Consider the following 15,625-nt stretch of genomic DNA (forward strand, 5'->3'; position numbering starts at 1 on the left):
TCAAGCCATTGGCCAAAGCATGTCCAAACAATACTTGACAAAGCCAAAAGGTCTCATCTTTGGAACTTTGTGACGTCGCCATTTCCTTTTTTGTGATGCTGTACATAATAGGCAAAATTATTTCTTGCCGATCTTATGCGGCGTGGACAAATTTAGGGGGTGGGGGTGAGGGAGAAAAAAGCTATGAAAGCCACGAGTGACTGCAATTTTGTAGGTGTGCACATTACCATGCATGCATGTGCCAATGAAAGGACTTGGGAGCTATTTTTTACCTATCTGAAATGAATAGGTAATAAAAGAAGAAATAAAATAAAATATGGTTAAAGCGCTTTTTTATTTTAACCTGGCAGACCAGCAGCAATATGATGTCCAAATAATAAATAAATGCATTTTAAAAAGAAAAAGACTGCGTCGATTACGAGGGAATGGAGGAACAGATCGTGGAGAGGAGGTTTAAAGTAAAAATAAAAGTGGGTTGGAGGAGTAGAAGAAAAGGAGCCACCATGAAGTGGGCAATACATGAGAAGGGTGGAGAAGCACAGAATGGAGAGAATACAAGGGTCTTCGGAGAAATATGCGAAATGGGAGTAACTAAACAACGGAGAATGCAACACGTGGAGGGAGAACCACACAGGCGAAAAAGCAATATGGCCAATATGGCAGAGGGCTTCAATAGTTATTAAACCCGCTTTCTCTGCAGTTTGGGTACACAGCAATGAGGATGGCCTTCACCGTTTGGTAAAGAGCAATGAAAACGGCTATAACTAAGTGTTATTCCACTCACATGCCAGCAATAATGGCTGTTAATTATATCCTCCATAATTATGGGCTTGGGTTGCAGGCAATTTGCTACTGGGCTGGCCCTGAACCTGCATAAACGTTGGGTCATCTATTTGTTTTTTTCATTTACCCATTCCAAGACTGGCATTCACCATCTTGAAATTGTAAACTAAAAAACAAACAAAACAGACACCACATTACCTCCCGTCCCTCCCTCGCCTTCCTTTCAAACCAATGAGGCTTCCTGCCTCCCACTAGACCCTCCCCTTCCCTTTTAAAACCCCCCCCCCACCCCTACCCCCTCCTGTTCTTTTTGTCTAGCCCACGATAGACTTTCCCTTTTCACTTACCTTCACGGCGGGGCCTGAAGGTCATCGTTGGATGCACTCCTCGGGAAGTGGAGCTCCGCGAGGTGTGCTTCGGCCGGGCGCGTCTTTTCTGAGCAGGCGGGGCTGCTCGTAAGACGCGTCCTGGGAGGCGGCTGACGGGGTCGGCCGGCTCTTGGTGGCTGGGGCGTTCAGTTCCGGTTTTTCTTCGCCGCGGAGGGATGCCGAAGAGTGTTTTTGGGTTTCTGTGCGGGTAAGACGGGCGTTCTGCCCGCATTTTGACTGAAATTCTTGTTTTATCCTTTATTTGGATTGGTTCTGGGATATTGTTCCTGGGCCCTGTATATTTTATCTGTGGATGAGATTGTGCCTACAGTTCAGTTAATGGCCGGAATCCAGGTGCTAGAGCTCAGTGGCAAGGTCAAGTACCTTTGGTGCAGCGGGTTACCTGTGTACAGTGGTGCGACTCCCGCCTACACCCTTAAAATTTCTTATGAGGATTATTTCTTCTTCCTCCTCAAAGGAGGGTGGTGCTGATGGCATTTCCACTCCTGGGAGCCCCCTGATTCAGGGTGGTGGTGCTGCGCCCATCATGTCCAGGGAGGAGGTGCAGGAGATGTTCGAGGGGGCTGTTTCCAGAGCTCTTCATGCGGGGATGGCCTGGCCTAGTGGGGCTGGGCTACCCGTTCTCCTGCAATTGCAGGGAAGTCCTCCTCTGAGAGTGTGGGAAGGGATGCTCCATCTACGTCCTCTGGGGGTGATTTTGGCTCCAGGAAGGTGATGTGGGTTGTGATGGCACATGTAAGGGTTTCCTGTGTTTAGTCCTGCCAACGCTGGCTTCCTCTTTTTCCACGATATCAGACGCTGTCTGTATTTTCCATGCCTTTTTGGGGACCTGTGAAGGATATGGTATTTTGGGAGTGGAGGATGTGGATGTGGATATGGCTCAGGTTCCACGGTTCATTCAGATACGTTCTTTACTTTAGGGTGAGGAGGTATGGCCTCCCTCGGTCCTCCTGGATTCACGTTTGGCTACCCTGATTGGCAAAACAGCTGTCAATCCGGAGGATTGTGTGCCTGCTGATGCCACGGCCCGTAGGGTGGACTCAGGGCTTAAGAGGGCTTTTTGAGGCTGAGAATCTGGCTCTGTGGGCAGGTATTTCTTCGGCTTCTGCGGCCCAGTCGTTGGTGCAGGACTTGGATGAACTGGCAGTGGCTGTTCAGGATGGGGCAGTGTGTTCGGAGCTCCTGGCTGGTATGGGGCAGCGGCCTGGTTGTTGGCAGATGTGTCTTCAGATGTGGTCCGTACTTCGGCTCTGGCTTCTGGGGCTTTGATTGGGGCTCGTAGGTCCCTCTGGTTGCGTTCCTGGAAGGCTGATCCAGGGGAGAAGGCGGCCTTGTTGAGACTGCTGTTTGAAGGCCGTAACCTATTTGGTGGGCAATTGCCGTCCATGCTTTCCAAGGCATTTAAGGAGAGGAAGCATGCCTTACCTTATAAAGGGGGTTCTTCTTCGGGTGAAGGGTGGAAGAAGCATTCCTGATCTTCTCCTACTAGGGTTGCTAAATCCTTTTCATTCAGGAAACGACGTTTTCAGCCGCGTTTTTCGCCTAAGTGGTCTGCTCCTGCGACCCGGGGTGGTTTCAAGAAGGGGTCCTGACAATCACTGTGGGCCTGGCAGAGGGCCGGTTGGGGGAAGACTGAGTCGCTTTCTGTCAGCTTGGGAGGACAGTGTAAACGATCATTGGGTAATAGACATTGTGACCAATGGTTATGTCATAGATTTTGTTGTGGTTCCTCCAGATTCAGGGGTACGTCCCACACCTCTGCCTTCAGGGGGGTCACGGAGAAGAGCATTGTTGAACGGAGTGCGAGGCTTACTGGTCAAAGGGGCCATTTCCCGCGTTCCGCTAGACGAACGGGGTCGGGGCACTTATTCGGTCTTGTTTCTTGTACAGAAAGTTTCAGGGGGATTTCGGCCTGTGCTCAATCTAAAGGAGGTGAATACCTGGATTAGGACAGTGCATTTCCGCATGCTGTCCATTCAGACTATTTTTCCATTGGTCAGACGAGGGGACTTTCTGGTGTCACTGGATCTGCAGGATGCTTGCCTACACGTGCCTGTGGCAGGATCCTCTCAATAGTTCCTGAGGTTTGCTGTGGATCGGGTGCACTGTCCGTTTTGTGTTCTGCCGTTCGGCCGCAAGACTTCTCCTCAGATTTTTACGACGGTACTGGCCCCCCTGGTGGCTTTGCTACATTCAGAAGGGGTGTTTACTCAGCCATATCTGGACGACATTTGCTCCGTTCTACCTCGCAGGCACTATTTCGGAAGCAGGTTGCCCGAGTTCTGGTGTCCGGCAGAACCACGGTTTTTTTAATCAACGGGGGGCTGTCGGTTTAGTCCCATCCCAGGATCTGGTTTTTCTGGGGTCTCAGTTTCGGACTCTTCTTGGCTTGGTGGCAGTGTCAGTGAAGAAGTTTGTGGTGCTCCGGTCCATGGTGGGGATGGTTGTGGTGCAGACGGCCCTCCGTGCTTTTCTATGATTGCGGCTGCAAGGTCATTTGGTGGTTCTGCAGTGCTTGTTCGGGCATCGTAGTGGCCAGGGCTTATGTCATACTTCATGGGGGGACCTGGTCTAGGGCTTTGTTCGGTCTGGCCTGGAAGATTTTTTTGGTGTGGGCTCAGGAGTGGGTTTCTGCTCTCAGGGCTGCATACGTTCGGGCATTGTGTTACTTCCTCTCAACTTTTCTCCATCCAGAGTTCACTGTTTCTTCATCTGGTTCGGCTCTGGGGTCTTCCAGTGCTGGATGTGTTCGCGTCCGAGTAAAACGCGTAGCTCGGTCACTTCGGCTCCCGGTTTTCGGTGTCCCCAAGCCTGGGAGGTGGACGGGATGTCGTGTCCTTGGCCGAGGGGCCTTTTGTATGCGTTCCCGCCGTTTCAGCTACTCGGGTGTAGGAAGTTGGCTCTGTATGTGCTATTTCAAAGTAAGGAATAGCATGCACAGAGTCCAAGGGTTCCCCTTAGAGGTAAAATAGTGGTAAAAAGAGATAATACTAATGCTCTATTTTGTGGTAGTGTGGTCGAGCAGTAGGCTTATCCAAGGAGTAGTGTTAAGCATTTGTTGGACATACACATAGACAATAAATGAGGTACACACACTCAGAGACAAATCCAGCCAATAGGTTTTGTTATAGAAAAATATCTTTTCTTAGTTTATTTTAAGAACCACAGGTTCAAATTTAACATGTAATATCTTGTTTGAAAGGTATTGCAGGTAAGTACATTAGGAACTTTGAATCATTTCAATTGCATGTATACTTCTCAAGTTATTCACAAATAGCTATTTTAAAAGTGGACACTTAGTGCAATTTTCACAGTTCCTGGGGGAGGTATGTTTTTGTTAGTTTTACCAGGTAAGTAAGACACTTACAGGGTTCAGTTCTTGGTCCAAGGTAGCCCACCGTTGGGGGTTCAGAGCAACCCCAAAGTTACCACACCAGCAGCTCAGGGCCGGTCAGGTGCAGAGTTCAAAGTGGTGCCCAAAACGCATAGGCTTCAATGGAGAGAAGGGGGTGCCCCGGTTCCAGTCTACCAGCAGGTAAGTACCCGCGTCTTCGGAGGGCAGACCAGGGGGGTTTTGTAGGGCACCGGGGGGGACACAAGCCCACACAGAAATTTCGCCCTCAGCGGCGCGGGGGCGGACGGGTGCAGTGTTAGAACAAGCGTCGGGTTCGCAATGGAAGTCAATGAGAGATCAAGGGATCTCTTCAGCGCTGCAGGCAGGCAAGGGGGGCTTCCTCCGGGAAACCTCCACTTGGGCAAGGGAGAGGGACTCCTGGGGGTCACTTCTGCAGTGAAAGTCCGGTCCTTCAGGTCCTGGGGGCTGCGGGTGCAGGGTCTTTTCCAGGCGTCGGGACTTAGGTTTCAGAGAGTCGCGGTCAGGGGAAGCCTCGGGATTCCCTCTGCAGGCGGCGCTGTGGGGGGCTCAGGGGGGACAGGTTTTGGTACTCACAGTCGTAGAGTAGTCCGGGGGTCCTCCCTGAGGTGTTGGTTCTCCACCAGCCGAGTCGGGGTCGCCGGGTGCAGTGTTGCAAGTCTCACGCTTCTTGCAGGGAGATTGCAGGGTTCTTTAAAGCTGCTCCTTTGGATAAAGTTGCAGTCTTTTTGGAGCAGGTCCGCTGTCCTCGGGAGTTTCTTGTCGTCGTCGAAGCAGGGCAGTCCTCAGAGGATTCAGAGGTCGCTGGTCCCTTTGGAAGGCGTTGCTGGAGCAGAGTTCTTTGGAAGGCAGGAGACAGGCCGGTGAGTTTCTGGAGCCAAGGCAGTTGATGTCTTCTGGTCTTCCTCTGCAGGGGTTTTCAGCTAGGCAGTCCTTCTTCTTGTAGTTGCAGGAATCTAAATTCTTAGGTTCAGGGAAGCCCTTAAATACTAAATTTAAGGGCGTGTTTAGGTCTGGGGGGTTAGTAGCCAATGGCTACTAGCCCTGAGGGTGGGTACACCCTTTTTGTGCCTCCTCCCAAGGGGAGGGGGTCACATCCCTATTCCTATTGGGGGAATCCTCCATCTGCAAGATGGAGGATTTCTAAAAGTCAGAGTCACCTCAGCTCAGGACACCTTAGGGGCTGTCCTGACTGGCCAGTGACTCCTCCTTGTTTTTCTCATTATTTCTCCTGGACTTGCCGCCAAAAGTGGGGGCTGGGTCCAGGGGGCGGGCATCTCCACTAGCTGGAGTGCCCTGGGGCATTGTAACACGAAGCTTGAGCCTTTGAAGCTCACTGCTAGGTGTTACAGTTCCTGCAGGGGGGAGGTGTGAAGCACCTCCACCCAGAGCAGGCTTTGTTTCTGTCCTCAGAGAGCACAAAGGCTCTCACCGCATGAGGTCAGAAACTCGTCTCAGCAGCAGGCTGGCACAGACCAGTCAGTCCTGCACTGAACAATTGGGTAAAATACAGGGTGCATCTCTAAGATGCACTCTGTATGCATTTTTTAATAAATCCAACACTGGCATCAGTGTGGGTTTATTATTCTGAGAAGTTTGATACCAAACTTCCCAGTATTCAGTGTAGCCATTATGGAGCTGTGGAGTTCGTTTTTGACAGACTCCCAGCCCATATACTCTTATGGCTACCCTGCACTTACAATGTCTAAGGTTTTGCTTAGACACTGTAGGGGCATAGTGCTCATGCACATATGCCCTCACCTGTGGTATAGTGCACCCTGCCTTAGGGCTGTAAGGCCTGCTAGAGGGGTGACTTACCTATGCCACAGGCAGTGTGAGGTTGGCATGGCACCCTGAGGGGAGTGCCATGTCGACTTAGTCATTTTCTCCCCACCAGCACACACAAGCTGGCAAGCAGTGTGTCTGTGCTGAGTGAGGGGTCCCTAGGGTGGCATAAGACATGCTGCAGCCCTTAGAGACCTTCCCTGGCATCAGGGCCCTTGGTACCAGGGGTACCAGTTACAAGGGACTTACCTGGGTGCCAGGGTTGTGCCAATTGTGGAGACAATGGTACATTTTAGGTGAAAGAACACTGGTGCTGGGGCCTGGTTAGCAGGGTCCCAGCACACTTCTCAGTCAAGTCAGCATCAGTATCAGACAAAAAGTGGGGGGTAACTGCAACAGGGAGCCATTTCTTTACACAAGCCCCCCCCAGCCCACAGGCCAGGAGACTCAGCCAAAGCTGGGAGAGTCTTCCTAGTCTGTCAGGCGAGGAAGAGTAGAGGAAATAGGCTGGTTTGTTGCAGGGCCTACTCTGCCTTACATCCTCCTGCTCAGGTCATTCCCCCTGGGGAACTGACCCACTTCGACAGTAATAGGACCTAGTCTGAATTGCCTCTTGTCTGTGTCTTTAATGTCTCCACCCATTCTCTCTATTTTGAGGTTAGAGGTATCCACCTCTGCTAATCTTATCTTAGCCAGGGTCACCCCTAGCTTACCCAAAGAGGTTACCCAGAGCTGGAGTAACCCCACCATGACCAACAGGGTCAGGGGGCCTAATTTGCTATTTGGCATGGGGTCAGACCACCATGCCAAGAATAGTGCAGCCATAAAGGCTAACACCCAGCAGAGGCCACTGACAGCTGTCAGTGCCCAGAACCACACCTTTAGCTCTTCACCTACAAGGGAAGGGGCTAAGTTACAGGCTTCTTTGGGTTCAGGGTGCCTGTCTGCTGTATTAGAGTGGGGGGTTACCACGTCTTGTAGTAAACACCCTTCTTCCACTCTTTCTTCTGTTAGCTAAGGAGCCACACACTCAGGCTTAACAGTTGCCTGACTAGCCAGGACTTCTTGTGAGTAAGGTTGGACTGTACCAGTGCCACTTTTGGAGTTCTCCCCTACTGGAGCAGAATCTCCTTGGCTTGCTGGAACCTTGGCTAAAGGTTGCCCACCTTTCCTAGTCTGTTTTCTTTTCTTTTTCTTCTGGGGCCTACTTGCAGTTACTGCAGGGGCAGGACCTCCAGAATCCTTGGGAGAGGACTGGCACTGGACCAGTTCCTCTCTTGGGCTCTGACTAACCTCTGGGTAGTCATTTCCAAGGAGACAATCAAGGGGGAGGTCTGTACTGACTACCACCCTTCTCCAGCTAAAAGTCCCACCCACTTCTATGGGCACAAAAGCCACAGGCCTATCAGTGACCCTGTCTGGGCTAACTCTTACTCTGGCCATCTCACCTGGGATGTACTGGTTTGAGAACACCAGCCTGTCATGCACAATAGTGTGACTGGCACAAGTGTCTCTCAGGGCAGTGGCTGGGATTCCATTCACCAGTAGGTGGTGGAAGTGTCTACTTCCCTCTGGAATCTCCAACTCACCTGTTGGGCCCATTTTCCAGTTGAAAGCTATGAAGACCTCCTCATCTGAGGAGTCATCCCCAATGGCTACACTGGTTACCCCTGGGATTTTGCTAGGGGATTTGTTTTTGGGACAAGAAGTGTCCTTGGTGTGGTGCCCTGTCTGTCTACAGTTATGGCACCATGCCTTAGTGGCATCCCAGTTCTTACCCTGGTACCCACCTTTGTTTTGGGTTGTGTCTTGGGACCCACCCACCTGTTCTGGTTTTTGGGGGCCTACAGAGGACTCTTTTTCTTTGTTTCTAGTGTCACCCACTTTCTCCTGGGGAGGTTTTGTAACCCCTTTCTTTTGGTCACCCCCAGTGGAAGTTTTGGTTACCCTAGTCTTGACCCAGTGGTCTGCCTTCTTTCCCAATTCTTGGGGAGAAATTGGACCTAGGTCTACCAGATACTGATGCAACTTTTCATTGAAGCAGTTACTTAAAATGTGTTCTTTCATAAACAAATTATAAAGCCCAACATAGTCATGCACTTCATTTCCAGTTACCCAACCATCCAGTGTTTTCACTGAGTAGTCAACAAAATCAACCCAGGTCTGGCTCGAGGATTTTTGAGCCCCCCTGAATCTAATCCTATACTCCTCAGTGGAGAATCCAAAGCCCTCAATCAGGGTACCCTTCATGAGGTCATAAGATTCTGCATCTTTTTTAGAGAGTGTGAGGAGTCTATCCCTACACTTTCCTGTGAACATTTCCCAAAGGAGAGCACCCCAGTGAGATTTGTTCACTTTTCTGGTTTCACAAGCCCTCTCAAAAGCTGTGAACCATTTGGTGATGTCATCACCATCTTCAAATGTAGTTACAATCCCTTTGGGGATTTTCAACATGTCAGGAGAATCTCTGACCCTAGTTATGTTGCTGCCACCATTGATGGGTCCTAGGCCCATCTCTTGTCTTTCCCTTTCTATGGCTAGGATCTGTTTTTCCAAAGCCAATCTCTTGGCCATCCTGGCTAACTGGATGTCCTCTTCACTGGGGTTATCCTCAGTGATTTTAGAGAGGTTGGACCCTCCTGTGAGGGAGCCAGCATCTCTGACTATTATTTTTGGAGTCAGGGCTTGAGAAGCCCTGTTCTCCCTAGATAGGACTGGTGGAGGGGATTCTTCCTCCAGTTCACTATCATCCTCCTCTGTGTTATCCACAGAGGGGTTGGCTCTATCATACTCTGCCAACAGCTCCTGGAGCTGTACTTTGGTAGGTCTGGAGCCCATTGTTATTTTTCTTATGTTACAGAGTGACCTTAGCTCTTTCATCTGGAGATGGAGGTAAGGTGTGGTGTCGAGTTCCACCACATTCATCTCTGTACTAGACATTATTCTTCTAAAAGTTGGAATGCTTTTCAGAATCTAAAACTAGTTCTAGAATCTAATTCAAACTTTTACAAACTTTTAAACTCTAAAAGAAATGCTAACAGGGAATAACACAAGGCCCTAGCAGGACTTTTAAGAATTTAGAAAACTTTTCAAATTGCAAAAATCAATTTCTAATGACAATTTTGGAATTTGTCGTGTGATCAGGTATTGGCTGAGTAGTCCAGCAAATGCAAAGTCTTGTATCCCACCGCTGCCACCAATGTAGGAAGTTGGCTCTGTATGTGCTATTTCAAAGTAAGGAATAGCATGCACAGAGTCCAAGGGTTCCCCTTAGAGGTAAAATAGTGGTAAAAAGAGATAATACTAATGCTCTATTTTGTGGTAGTGTGGTCGAGCAGTAGGCTTATCCAAGGAGTAGTGTTAAGCATTTGTTGGACATACACATAGACAATAAATGAGGTACACACACTCAGAGACAAATCCAGCCAATAGGTTTTGTTATAGAAAAATATCTTTTCTTAGTTTATTTTAAGAACCACAGGTTCAAATTTAACATGTAATATCTTGTTTGAAAGGTATTGCAGGTAAGTACATTAGGAACTTTGAATCATTTCAATTGCATGTATACTTCTCAAGTTATTCACAAATAGCTATTTTAAAAGTGGACACTTAGTGCAATTTTCACAGTTCCTGGGGGAGGTATGTTTTTGTTAGTTTTACCAGGTAAGTAAGACACTTACAGGGTTCAGTTCTTGGTCCAAGGTAGCCCACCGTTGGGGGTTCAGAGCAACCCCAAAGTTACCACACCAGCAGCTCAGGGCCGGTCAGGTGCAGAGTTCAAAGTGGTGCCCAAAACGCATAGGCTTCAATGGAGAGAAGGGGGTGCCCCGGTTCCAGTCTACCAGCAGGTAAGTACCCGCGTCTTCGGAGGGCAGACCAGGGGGGTTTTGTAGGGCACCGGGGGGGACACAAGCCCACACAGAAATTTCGCCCTCAGCGGCGCGGGGGCGGACGGGTGCAGTGTTAGAACAAGCGTCGGGTTCGCAATGGAAGTCAATGAGAGATCAAGGGATCTCTTCAGCGCTGCAGGCAGGCAAGGGGGGCTTCCTCCGGGAAACCTCCACTTGGGCAAGGGAGAGGGACTCCTGGGGGTCACTTCTGCAGTGAAAGTCCGGTCCTTCAGGTCCTGGGGGCTGCGGGTGCAGGGTCTTTTCCAGGCGTCGGGACTTAGGTTTCAGAGAGTCGCGGTCAGGGGAAGCCTCGGGATTCCCTCTGCAGGCGGCGCTGTGGGGGGCTCAGGGGGGACAGGTTTTGGTACTCACAGTCGTAGAGTAGTCCGGGGGTCCTCCCTGAGGTGTTGGTTCTCCACCAGCCGAGTCAGGGTCGCCGGGTGCAGTGTTGCAAGTCTCACGCTTCTTGCAGGGAGATTGCAGGGTTCTTTAAAGCTGCTCCTTTGGATAAAGTTGCAGTCTTTTTGGAGCAGGTCCGCTGTCCTCGGGAGTTTCTTGTCGTCGTCGAAGCAGGGCAGTCCTCAGAGGATTCAGAGGTCGCTGGTCCCTTTGGAAGGCGTCGCTGGAGCAGAGTTCTTTGGAAGGCAGGAGACAGGCCGGTGAGTTTCTGGAGCCAAGGCAGTTGATGTCTTCTGGTCTTCCTCTGCAGGGGTTTTCAGCTAGGCAGTCCTTCTTCTTGTAGTTGCAGGAATCTAAATTCTTAGGTTCAGGGAAGCCCTTAAATACTAAATTTAAGGGCGTGTTTAGGTCTGGGGGGTTAGTAGCCAATGGCTACTAGCCCTGAGGGTGGGTACACCCTTTTTGTGCCTCCTCCCAAGGGGAGGGGGTCACATCCCTATTCCTATTGGGGGAATCCTCCATCTGCAAGATGGAGGATTTCTAAAAGTCAGAGTCACCTCAGCTCAGGACACCTTAGGGGCTGTCCTGACTGGCCAGTGACTCCTCCTTGTTTTTCTCATTATTTCTCCTGGACTTGCCGCCAAAAGTGGGGGCTGGGTCCAGGGGGCGGGCATCTCCACTAGCTGGAGTGCCCTGGGGCATTGTAACACGAAGCTTGAGCCTTTGAAGCTCACTGCTAGGTGTTACAGTTCCTGCAGGGGGGAGGTGTGAAGCACCTCCACCCAGAGCAGGCTTTGTTTCTGTCCTCAGAGAGCACAAAGGCTCTCACCGCATGAGGTCAGAAACTCGTCTCAGCAGCAGGCTGGCACAGACCAGTCAGTCCTGCACTGAACAATTGGGTAAAATACAGGGTGCATCTCTAAGATGCACTCTGTGTGCATTTTTTAATAAATCCAACACTGGCATCAGTGTGGGTTTATTATTCTGAGAAGTTTGATACCAAACTTCCCAGTATTCAGTGTAGCCATTATGGAGCTGTGGAGTTCGTTTTTGACAGACTCCCAGCCCATATACTCTTATGGCTACCCTGCACTTACAATGTCTAAGGTTTTGCTTAGACACTGTAGGGGCATAGTGCTCATGCACATATGCCCTCACCTGTGGTATAGTGCACCCTGCCTTAGGGCTGTAAGGCCTGCTAGAGGGGTGACTTACCTATGCCACAGGCAGTGTGAGGTTGGCATGGCACCCTGAGGGGAGTGCCATGTCGACTTAGTCATTTTCTCCCCACCAGCACACACAAGCTGGCAAGCAGTGTGTCTGTGCTGAGTGAGGGGTCCCTAGGGTGGCATAAGACATGCTGCAGCCCTTAGAGACCTTCCCTGGCATCAGGGCCCTTGGTACCAGGGGTACCAGTTACAAGGGACTTACCTGGGTGCCAGGGTTGTGCCAATTGTGGAGACAATGGTACATTTTAGGTGAAAGAACACTGGTGCTGGGGCCTGGTTAGCAGGGTCCCAGCACACTTCTCAGTCAAGTCAGCATCAGTATCAGGCAAAAAGTGGGGGGTAACTGCAACAGGGAGCCATTTCTTTACACAGGGCCTTTGCTGTTAAGGGTGCGGCTTCTGGGGGCCAGGGTTGTCCTGATTGCTCCCCATTGGCCTAGGGCGAATTGGTTCCCATTGCTGCAGCTGAGGGCATCCGGTCGGATGTGGCCTCTTCCTCTGTGTCCGTCTCCCCTGGAGTTTCCTGGCCTCTCGTTGAGGTCTTAGGGGAGGTTACGCTTGACTGCCTGGGAATGGCCCGCCGAGGTTTGACGGGTCTGGGGGTGCCAGTGGCTTTAAGTTCTACTTTACTGGGTTCCTGGCGGCGTTCCACTTTACTTTCTTAGGATAGGCTGTGGTAGGTTTTTTTCTTCTTGATGCTTGAGGCATGTATTGGATCCTACCGGCACGTCTCTCTTTGATGTGATGCAGGTCTTGCAGGACGGTACACAGTTGAGGTTGTCTGGGGTGTCTCTGCTGGTACAGTGGGCGGCTATTCAGGCATTTTGAGGTCCGTGGCGCAGCCTTCCGGTTAAGGGTCGTTTGTTGCCGGGATTTTTTCAGGGGCTTTTTCATTTGTTTCCTCGCCCTGTACGTTCTTTTCCTTCAGGGGATCTTTCTTTGGTGTTGGAGGTTTTAATGGATTATCCTTTTGAACCTCTGGGGGACTGTGTTTACGTCTTCTTTCCTTAAGGACGTTCTTTTTGGTGGCCATTGCTTCGGCTCGCCGTTTAGTAGACTTGGGGGCCTTGGCCTGTTCCTTTCCTTTTTGGGAAGTTTTTCCGGATCGGGGGGTTCTGGTTCCGGTACCTTCTTTTATCCCGAATGTCAATTCTTCTTTTCATGCTCGCCAGGAGGTCATCCCTCCTTCCTTTTGTCCGAATCCCGCTTTGGTGGTGGTGGTTCGTTTGCTTTTGTTGGATGTACGCAGGGCTTTGTTGGAGTGCCTGAAGGTGGTGGCTCCTTTCCGTAAGGGTGATTCGCTTTTTGTAAATTTTGGGCCGGCCCGTAGCGGAGATGCCTTCCACGGCTTCCTTGAGTCGGGGGGTGAGATCATTGATTCTGTTTGTTTTTTTCCTTGATGGGGGTTGTTCCTCATCAGGGGGTTTGGGGTCGTTCTACCGGGGGTATGGCGGCTTGGGTGGCAGAGTCTCAGGGGATTTCAGTGGTGGGAGTTTGCAGGGCCGCCACTTGGGCCTCGCCTTTGGCGTTCGTTCGGCATTCTGGCCGGTCGGACTTGGGTTGTTTGGAGTCGGTATTGGTTCACCGGGTCTTATCCTCTATGTAGTCTTAGGGGTGGGGTTTTGGTGGCCTTTGTGCATGATATTGAACTTCTTGCAACTCAGTGTCCGTCTCCTGTGTGCTTCTTGCTATGTCTCATTGGTTTGAAAGGAAGGCGAGGGAGGGACGGGAGGTAATGCGTCCATTTTCTTGCGATAATGGCATTACTCCTAGTCCTACTCCCTCGCCTTCCTTTCCGTTCCTTCCCGCCCTCCCGGTACGGACTGTCTGAGTTGCTGCTTGGGCTTGGTTTTTGTACAGGAGGGGGTAGGGGTGGGGGGGGGGTTTAAAAGGGAAGGGGAGGGTCTAGTGGGAGGCAGGAAGCCTCATTGGTTTGAAAGGAAGGCGAGGGAGTAGGACTAGGAGTAATGCCATTATCGCAAGAAAATGGACGCATTAAGCCACACTCGAACTCAGGTGTGGTAATGCATGCCTATGCATACGTCATAACGCTGGGACAGCTGTAGGTTTGTGAAACCTCATGCTCTCACAGCCCACTGGGAATATGGCTCTTTTTTCAGGACTTTAACAATAACTTTGGGCCGCAAAGGGGGCATTCTGATTGGCTGGGCAGCTCCCAACTTCACTAATGTAGTTTAGAACATGCCATCAACTGAGAGAAGAATGTTTTATATTTAATAAGTTTTAACAGACAAACACTGTGATATTACCATGGAGGAGCAATATTGGCTATGATTATTGTCTTTAATGAAGCCAAGAACTCGACATGGTTGTAATGTTAAAAACGAGCTCCATTACACTAGCACTGATATCCCCGTGTAAAAGAAACGCAGCTCGGCTTACCTTTAACCCTTGGTTCTCCTCCATGCTCTGGTCGAGGCGGCTCTTGATTATCACCTGCATGTGAAATGAAGAAGTAACGTCAGCTCTCTGAGTAGCTGGCGCACGCGCGCTGCCAGGTCCAAGGACGATGGATCGAGAAGGGGGAGACGGACACACTTACCAGCTGCTCCTCGGTGCACGCCCCCTCCTCGGTGAGGGCATACGAGCCCACCTGCTCGTCTTCGGGTAGGGAGCCGTTCAGGAGCAGGGCCTGCGCAAGAACAAAAAAAAAAGGCAAAAGAAACACAACACCGGGTGAGCCCAGGTAGCGACAATAAGAAACACAATCCGTGCACGGGGGAGGCTGCCAAGGGCCGCCAGGGATCATGGGAACAGGGAAACTTTGCAACTGGCCCAAGCCTCTGTAGGACTGGGGAAAAGTCGGTTATATGGTGACGTCCATAACACTCAGTTCCAGCCCTCCCTTCCACTTCTCTCACCCTTTCAAAGACACCAGGATATCTCTTAAGTGCAAAGCTTTAAATGGTCAGGTTCTGTCAAGTACTAAGTACCTGCTCTGCTTTCATTTGAAACAGAACTGCACTTCTCAGGCCTGCTGCAATACATTTAACTGGAGAGTACAGACACTTCTCAGGAGAAAACAGGCACTCTATTAATAGTGAGTACTGCCTAAAGGCACAGAACCAAACCCCATCAGAACAGACACATTATGGAACGATTTGAAAACATGCAACACCAGTGATGTGGAGGGTGACACCTGTCATTTCAGAGACCCGAGAAAATCTAAGAACAGACAACTAACACCATTAGAAAAAAACACGCTGTTCAAAGGTGGTTCATCCCAGTGGTGGCTCTCATCAACTTGAACAGGTGCAACACCAGTGTTGGGACTGCATGCTGAGGTGCACAATTCCGAATTGTTCCAAAGAGGTTGACAGACGTTCGCCTGACTTTATAAGCTGGCTGGGCTGCTGCAAATGACACTGCCCTACAATCTCTACAGCTATATTAGTAACACTATTCAACATGTGGTACACTAACGATTCGACACACAGCCATGCAGTTAGTTTCTAAACGACCCCAAACCGGTAGTTGGAGCTTTCTTAGGTCTGGCCTGAAAACCCAGCTGTCTCCATACCTAATGTGATCTACCTATAAAAATAAAAAAAACTTTAAGTAGCACTACAGAGGCTCTGCTGTCGCAATATTGTTAGTAGCCACGTTTACACAATGTAATTGTGCAGAGATTGTGTTCTTCACCTGAAAGAATGCTTGAATATACCTTGTATTCAGGGTCGGCTTTAGAGTTAGGGGCACCTGCAAAACTCTGTTTTTGGCGAACCCCACCAAAAGGCCCTTTCTCCACGGATTCCCT

The 15,625-nt window shown here is 50.2% G+C and overlaps 1 protein-coding gene across 9 annotated transcripts in view; it reads right to left on the reverse strand.

Annotated features, from left to right (window-relative positions):
* DIXDC1 (DIX domain containing 1) overlaps window positions 1–15,625 on the reverse strand; it is a 523,962-nt gene that overhangs the window by 92,798 nt on the left and 415,539 nt on the right. For all 9 annotated transcript variants that reach the window (XM_069224996.1, XM_069224988.1, XM_069224993.1 and 6 more), the window contains 2 exons: window positions 14,411–14,500; window positions 14,251–14,304 (listed from right to left, as the gene is read on the reverse strand). In XM_069224996.1, coding sequence (XP_069081097.1) covers window positions 14,251–14,304; window positions 14,411–14,500 — 144 coding nt within the window. The remainder of the gene's footprint in view (window positions 1–14,250; window positions 14,305–14,410; window positions 14,501–15,625) is intronic.

This window comes from Pleurodeles waltl, chromosome 3_1, assembly GCF_031143425.1.
Source record: "Pleurodeles waltl isolate 20211129_DDA chromosome 3_1, aPleWal1.hap1.20221129, whole genome shotgun sequence".
In the NCBI taxonomy this organism is placed as follows: Eukaryota; Metazoa; Chordata; class Amphibia; order Caudata; family Salamandridae; genus Pleurodeles; species Pleurodeles waltl.